This window comes from Propithecus coquereli, unplaced genomic scaffold (genome assembly GCF_000956105.1).
Source record: "Propithecus coquereli isolate 6110/MARCELLA unplaced genomic scaffold, Pcoq_1.0 Scaffold129, whole genome shotgun sequence".
Taxonomy (NCBI): Eukaryota; Metazoa; Chordata; class Mammalia; order Primates; family Indriidae; genus Propithecus; species Propithecus coquereli.
Genome location: NW_012137080.1, coordinates 4,220,891 through 4,228,633, shown reverse-complemented (window position 1 = coordinate 4,228,633; position 7,743 = coordinate 4,220,891). Strand labels below are relative to the sequence as shown.

Genomic DNA, 7,743 nt, shown 5'->3' with positions numbered 1-7,743 from the left:
GGCCTCCCAAAGTGCTAGGATTACAGGCGTGAGCCACCGCGCCCGGCCAAAAGCTTCTATTTTTAAAAAAAGTTAAAAGAAAAAAATTCCAAATTTTCAATATGTCTGATTTAGGATCAACAACCATTGCATATAAGCAGCTGCTACCACTGAATAAATAAAAACAACCCATTCGGAAAATAAGCAAAATTTCTACAATTGTCTTATTAGATTTGTCTCTATGACTAGACTGTAACCTCCTCAAAGGCTGAGCCAGTTTCTGACATCTGCACCTCTGTGGCCCACAGGGTCCGGCACAGCGCTGAGCCTACCGTAGGTGATCAACAAGCAATCAGTCAGCAGCTTCTTCATGCTGGTTCAGCAGAACCACTGAAAGCTGCCTGTCCCGGGCTTCTCTAACTGAGAAGCTGATCCAGAGCTCCCAGCCTCTGGGCCACCAGCCACACCACAGACTGTAAAGTCACACGCTAGGGAGGTTGCAGGGTGTATGTACTACTTTTACTCAGGGCTGATACTTCTTGATTTTCTTGTTTGAAAATGAAAAACTAATTGACTAGAACAAGAGTGACCACGTAAATATTTACTGAATGAGTTAATGATGACTATCATTGATGTAAGAAAATCATATACTGAATATGAGGTAAGTAATAATCTGAAACATATAGTACAAAGAAATGCCAGGTTTTCAGACTGGCCAATAGATAGAAATCTTTCAAACGATCCATCCTTCAAGATACGTAATAGTATTCCACACGCTCATTCCAAACACACTGTGAAGCCTAATTACTCATTTGTTAGTAATTAGGGAATAATTACTAATTATTCCCACCTCCCCAAATGGTGAGACAAACATTAATGCTTATCAATAAAAGATCCTTTCTACAAAGTTGTCCTTGCAACATAGTAAAGAATAAAAGCAGGGAAGAAAAAAGAACCAAAGCGATTTATTAAAAGCTTGTAAAAATCGGTAAAAAAAAATCACTAGACTTAAATAGAATATATGGGCAAATAATCCGAACAATTAACATTTAAAAGGATAATTTTAAATGGATAGTGAATCAGAAAAAATACTTCAATCTCACTGGTAGTAAAAAAAAAAACCTCATTAAACAAAAAAATTAATTGTGGAAAATGTGATAGTTTAAGTTATACTATTCAATACTGGTGAGGTACAATGAGTCAGACACTCATATTCTGCCTGAGAACTCGGAAGTGGGTTCACTTCTTCCGGACAGCTATTTGGCAAAATGTCTCAGAAACCTTAGTTCACGTTTGTGACACAGCAATTCTCAACTTCTAGGAAATATTTCACAATGTCAGCAAACTATCTTTGCTCAATGATTTTCACCTCAACATTGTTCTTAATAAAGAAAATTTAGAGCCTCCTAAATATCCAACAGAGGAAGCATTAATAAAATTCTAAACTATATTTATGAAAAACTTTAATGATGGAGATATTTTGTGATAAAAGATTAAAAAATAAACACTATTTTTAAATTGCATATATATAAAAATATCCATTATGCAAGGTGTGCACAAAAACTAAAAGAAAACACACCTAAAAGTTAGTACCATTTCTCTGAGTTTTGGGGGTTTCTCGTCTTTGTGTTTCTCTTTGTGTATTCTCCATGATAAAAAATGCATTAAAAATCAGAGAAAAAAATAAATATTGTTAGATTAGGACATCTCACTTTTAAAATATCTCAACAGGAGTGGGCTTTCCTTCACAGGACTCTACACTGCTTTAAAATGCTTACGTTTCACTCCATCGAACCGCAAAGTTTGGAAGTGGAACCAAACTCTGTCTCCACAGAGGTGAAGAGAAACTGAGGTCGTCTTCCCTCTCCTCGGACCCATTCCGTTCCCAGTCGCCAGGGTGGCCACACTGCTCGCTGCTCCAAAGCCCTCACTGTGAATCACGTGATGTTCTTTCATTCATCTGTTTCTTGGTAAATACCAAGTCCCTTTCAAAGTCACTCAGCAAACATTCACCAAGCACTGCCTCTATGTCCGACCTAAACGCCGTGTTTTTTCACCCCAGGCTGGGCCCCAGGTCCTGAGCGGAAATGCGCGGCTTCCTACTCCCTGGGCCCGGGCAAGCAGGAAAGAGCAGATCACTGGACGCCACTGACAAAGTCCTACCCTCGGCCTCCCCGCCAGTGCCCCTTTGGACATCTCTCCGTTTCAAATTCCTCTTCCCCTGACCAGGCCACAATCATCTTGTCGCCAGGATGACTCCTAATGGGCCTCTCTACCTCCAGTCTCGCTAGGCTGGAGCCACCTTTCTTTCTTTTCTTTCTTTCTTTCTTCCTCCCTTACTTTCCTTTCTTTCTTTCCTTTCTCTCTTTCTTTCTTCTGGCTCTCCCTATCTCCCTACGTTGCCCCAGGCTGGGTTTGAACTCCCACCTCAGCCTCCCCAGTTGCTGGGATCACATACAGGTGTCCGTCACCACGCCCAGCTTGCAGCCATCTTTCTAAAATGAAATGATGATATCCTTACCCTGCTTCAAACCCCTCAACGTCCCTCACCCCCACTCTCTTCCCCATCACTGTTGCCGTTAAGACAAATACTAAACTCTTTCACCTGGCTGCATGACTGGCCCTTCCTAACCTCTCCAGCTTCATTGGTTACCCCTTCTTTATATATGTTTTGGTGGAGTATTTTCTGTGTGTCAGGCACTGGGCTGGGTGCAAGGGATACAGCCATGAAAGAGACACAACCTGGTAGCTTGAAAGTCGGTCTTCATTCACTACAGCTGCTTCCAATTCTTGCTACTCCACGTGTACTACGTGCACCAACAACATCAGCATCACCTGGGAGCAGAGCCTCAGACCCTTTGCCAGACCCACTGCCTACAAATAGGCATTTCCGTGCACAGGTGAATTGCTATGCTCATCAAAGTTGGAGGAGCATTGCTTTGTATCACTTGAACCCTCAGTGCTCTCCCCTGCTGCCCTCTCCAGATGCTTTTCATCAGCCTGGGATACTCTTTGTCCTGTTCTATGTCTAACTCTTACCTGTCCTCAGTTTCTGCATGGAATTCATGTCTGCTAAGAAGACTTCCTTCCCTGACCTCCTAAATTGGGGTTAAATGGCCCACCTATGTGGTATCACCATCAAAGCACATACGGTTCTGTTCTGTGTGTGTTGCCCTGCCCTGCAGATGCTGTAAGAGCAGACACTGTCTTTTCACAAATGCATCCCTAGCAGCAAGCCTAGCATCTGACGTAGGGTAGTGGGTCAATAAAAGCTACTGAAAAAAAAAACCATAGAATCTGACAAAACTTTATAATTCCCAGACTCAATAAATAATTTAAAGTTTCTAAATGCTTCAGGAGAGGGTGGGATTTGGAGGAAGTTTGGGGTAGTGAGCAGGTCCTAGGAAGAAACCAACATTATCTGTATAATTTCCTCAATTTAATGCTTCATGTTTTACATACAGGGTTAGCCTTGTATAGAGTCCCTGCTGGCCAACTAGACATCTTTGCATAAATTAGAAAGGGAAACTCCTTCCTCAACATACGTGCATTTCCAGACCAGGGTGCATGGAGGACTCAGCAAGGAAATCATGAGCTGGTTTCCACTTGACCCCTACGAAGGGAATGACCTGCATGACCCTATGTGGCAGCCCTGCCTTGTACCCACAATTACACTGAGAAGAATGGTTATGGAGTAAACACTGGACAGCAGGTCCTGCCTGGCACTGCATGACCTTGGGTGAAAAATTTAACTTTTAGCCATGCCTACTTGACAGGGCTTAGAGAATCAACGTTCTAAAATAGAGTCATACCTTATACAAAGTTTATTTTCTTAAAGCCTAAGGTAAAAATTGGGTATGACCACAATGAGTCTTGAAAATGTCTTAATATCACCCATAAAGTGGAGCCCCATGTCCAGACTGACATGCCACTTTGGAGACTATTATTCATCCCTCAATAAGCCCACTATAACCTCCAGGGAGGGAAGAGATGCTGATTCTTTGGCTGCCCATCAGCTGAACTAGTTGGCTTCCATAGATAGTTCATGTCTACCTAAAGTACAGAACTTCAAATACCAAAATCACTTTCAGTAAGATACTCATAATCCAGGGCCCTCAGCCCTCAAGGTCACCGAGAAACAGCAGATTGCCCTCTCCCACATCATACTCACTCTGGGGCACGTGCTCACTGAAGAGAATGGCAGGTGCAATCACTAACGCAATTTAAATTGTTTCCCTCTCTCTCCCTTTTGGGCCAAACATGTATAGTTGAATTTGGGTAAGTTAAATGCATAGTCTAATGAAGCATGAAAATGCCAAAGCAAAATATAAATGCAGGGCATTCTTCATGTGATACACCTACCCAATTAGCTCTGTGTCATGGGGAAAGCCACACTGTTCAGGACACAAAGCTGCTAGCGTGGAAAACCTTTAACTCACTCCATTAGCTCAGTGCACATGTGCAGACCATGCCTTTCCCATGAGAAGGCCACTGTTGGAGCGCTTCCGGTACGAGCTGTTGCTCTGAGTTGTGTTCCCCTATAGTGGAGGGACTGGCAGGAAGCCCTTCACAGTCTTTCACCTCATTCCTCTTGTAGCTAGTAGCGGGTGGGAACTAGACCTGTTGGCAGAGGGGGTGAGCTGGAGCGAGGCAACAACTCCAGTGTACAGGCTGTGGGGACAACCCTCTTGGGCTTGTGGATGGCCAGTGCTAATCTCTCAGATCAGCATCTGCTCAGACCAGGAAGCAAACGGTCCTCTCGGTCGCTTGCTCCAACACTCCAGATTGAAAAAAAAAAAAGTCCCAGCTCCCTTCTAGATAAAAGCAATATGTGCTCTTTGTTTTCCAGAGCAAAACATATCACTCAGACCTGAATGCCACCAAAATAAACACTTATCCTCATGTGCCATCTGGGCTACTCTGGAAATGTTCTATTGAACCAATTATCTGCCAGTCGATCCTACATATAAAAAACAATAGTGTTTCAAAAACAGAAACGGAGCACTATTAACACCTCTGCAGCCCTGCTAGGGCCATATGCCCCACTTTCCATACTTCTGATATAGCTAATCTCCATTCAATAGGAAACCTCCCAAAGGAAAAAGCAAATTTTATACTTGTGTATAGCTATTGACCTAAAAACCTCATTAACATGCTTTGGAGAAGTAATTGTAGCCAAAACAAATACAAATTAATGATGCAGCTGTAGTTAATGCTATCTCCTGGGGTCACCAGGAGAATAAAATTTTATTTCTAAGCTCTTAATTGGGTGCCTACTGGTGTTACTGGCCATGCTAGGTGCTGTGGAAGATGGATACAAAGACGAACTGGACGGAGTTTCTGTCCCACCTTTCCCCTCCTGCTTTAAGATGTCTTCAAGTCTACAAATGCCTTAAGCCAGCAATTCACCGTAAGTAAGCCAATAGGGAAAACACTAACCCAGCAGCAAAACAGATGAAGTCTTAACTGGTTAGTTACAAGAACCTCAACAGATGTTCCCACGAAGAACAGTGTAACTGATCAATCAATAACATTTATCCCCACATACACAATGGCTTCAAGTAACAACATTTAGCTGATGGGAGAGAAGAAAAACCAAGACAACAGAGGAAGAGGAGATATTTTACTATTCTAAACACATAAAGGTATGGTTCAGAATGGTCTGAATACTCACTGTTCTTCTTGTACATCAAAATTTCAAAGGAATTCATCTCATAGTTCTCAAATGTTTGCCGCACCTTCTCAATTGTGTCTTTATCAGTCAGTTCCCCATACATAAAACTGCAAATCAACCAGAAAGCTCATGTTAGATTAACAAGTATTTATTATTCTACAAGCATATGTTATCTGTCCTATACCCAGCACCGTGGAACACACACACACACACACACACACACGCACACAGTGAAAACATTCATTAAATCCAAAAAGATTTACTGATTTGACTGTGAATTAGACTCCATCACTCCCCCCAAAAACCAAAAGTCTAATGAGAGATCTTCACTAGAAAACAGCAGATCAGAAAAAAGACTGGAAAACAGTATGATCAGTGCTACAAGGGTAGCACACCTAAGGAATTACAGAACACTCAGAATAGGCACAGCACACTCTCTGGTTGGTCAGAGAAGGCTTCCCAGAAGTAAGATCAAATGAGGTGTGAAAAGCAAGGGGAAATTGGCTGAGAAAAGGAGGGAGAAAAATATGCCAAGCAAAAGATGAGCATGTGCAAAGGCACAGAGAGGAGAGTCAGGTTAATTCCAGAACCTGAATGTAGTTCAGTTGACTGGAATATAGACAATGAGGGACAATTTGCCATATATAATATAGAGAAACAAGCAGAGGCCAGGTCATGGAGGAGACCATGACATTGTAAGCTATGGGAAGTAATTTAAGCTTTATCCGGAAAGCAGTGGGGGCGTATGGGAGGGGTTTAAGCAATGGAGAAACATAATCAGATTTCATTTTAGAAATACAACTCCGGGAGCCTTCCTGATAAAGATGGCCAAGTAAGTTTGGACCATTTTTCCTCTTCTAATTCTCAAAAAAAATAATTCCCCACCCCATAAAAAAGGAAAAAATCACAAAAATTCACCACCCAAACAAGAGAAGGGGTACAATCCGATGCTCTAAACATTTAGACATAGCTAAGGAAAGAAACAGAAGATTCAGCCACTATTTTTCCTGCCCCTCACCCCAAAAAAGAAAAATAGCATTGAGTTTTAAAAATTGAGACAATAAAATCCTACACGTTCTTACTAAGACACCTCCCTGCTGCTCAAGTTTGGAGAAAAGTAGACTGAGGAGGTAAATAAGCAGCACGCAAAGAAATTAGAGAAAACCTCAGGATAGTAGAAGTTCCACCTACTAATACTAGCCTCAGCAGTGTTAGTCCTGGACCACGAGGACTGTCCATTTTACTGGGCCTCACACTGAATATGGTCTGAAGACCAACATTTATCCCTCTGGGAACAGGATATATCCCCAACTACATAGACTGAACTATGGCACAGGACACTAAAAAAATGCAAGATGAGAAAAGCCATCTCTCAGTGGGGCTGGAAAGTCTAGTTCTCTGACAAAGGGTGCCCACGAGCCCACCTCAGGCCTTGAGGCAACAGTAACTAAGAAGGACAGCAGTGACCACTCCTATCACTCCTCTGTCTTAGGTAATGCAGAAACAGTGGCATGCGTTCCTAAACAATACACTTTCTATCTTTTAAAACTGTGCATACTGAATATAATCTAACTTTTTCTTGGTGACTTGAATCATAGAATCATAGGATCTCGGAGGTACAAAGAACCTCAGAGGTTATCACGTGCAATTCCTGATCTAAAACTGAAGCACCCAGTCAAGCACCATGTTTAGCTTGATGCTGGAACAGCCTTAGGCTTCCTACAGGCTTCTGAGTTCTGATATCCCCATAAGGAAAGAGCCCGAGCTGTTGAATTGATGAATTCTGTGTCACTTTTATTACTTTAGGTCCCTTCCCAGCCCACTGAGGGATGCGATTATCTGCTGCCCATGTGCGTATCTCATGTAGTACTCTGCTTTTGGTTGTACTCTTTACCTATAAGCCAGGAAAATAAAAAACTGAGCTTCTTGAATTATTTTTAAAAAGTAGATCAAGACTAATTTAGCCCTACCTGAGAACAAGAGGATTTCTCTTCTTTCTCTTCCTGACTTAATTTTCCAGATAAGTGACCTCCATTTAAGTGAAGTGATGGTATAATATATATGCAAGCAATTTCTTTCACAAGGTAAAA

General features: G+C 42.0%; 1 protein-coding gene across 2 annotated transcripts in view; it reads right to left on the bottom strand.

Moving 5' to 3' along the window:
- The window catches only part of KCNH1 (potassium channel, voltage gated eag related subfamily H, member 1), a 379,133-nt gene that overhangs the window by 348,393 nt on the left and 22,997 nt on the right, over positions 1-7,743 (bottom strand). For both annotated transcript variants that reach the window (XM_012638358.1, XM_012638357.1), the window contains exon 3: positions 5,654-5,760. In XM_012638358.1, the coding sequence (XP_012493812.1) occupies positions 5,654-5,760 (107 nt within the window). The remainder of the gene's footprint in view (positions 1-5,653; positions 5,761-7,743) is intronic.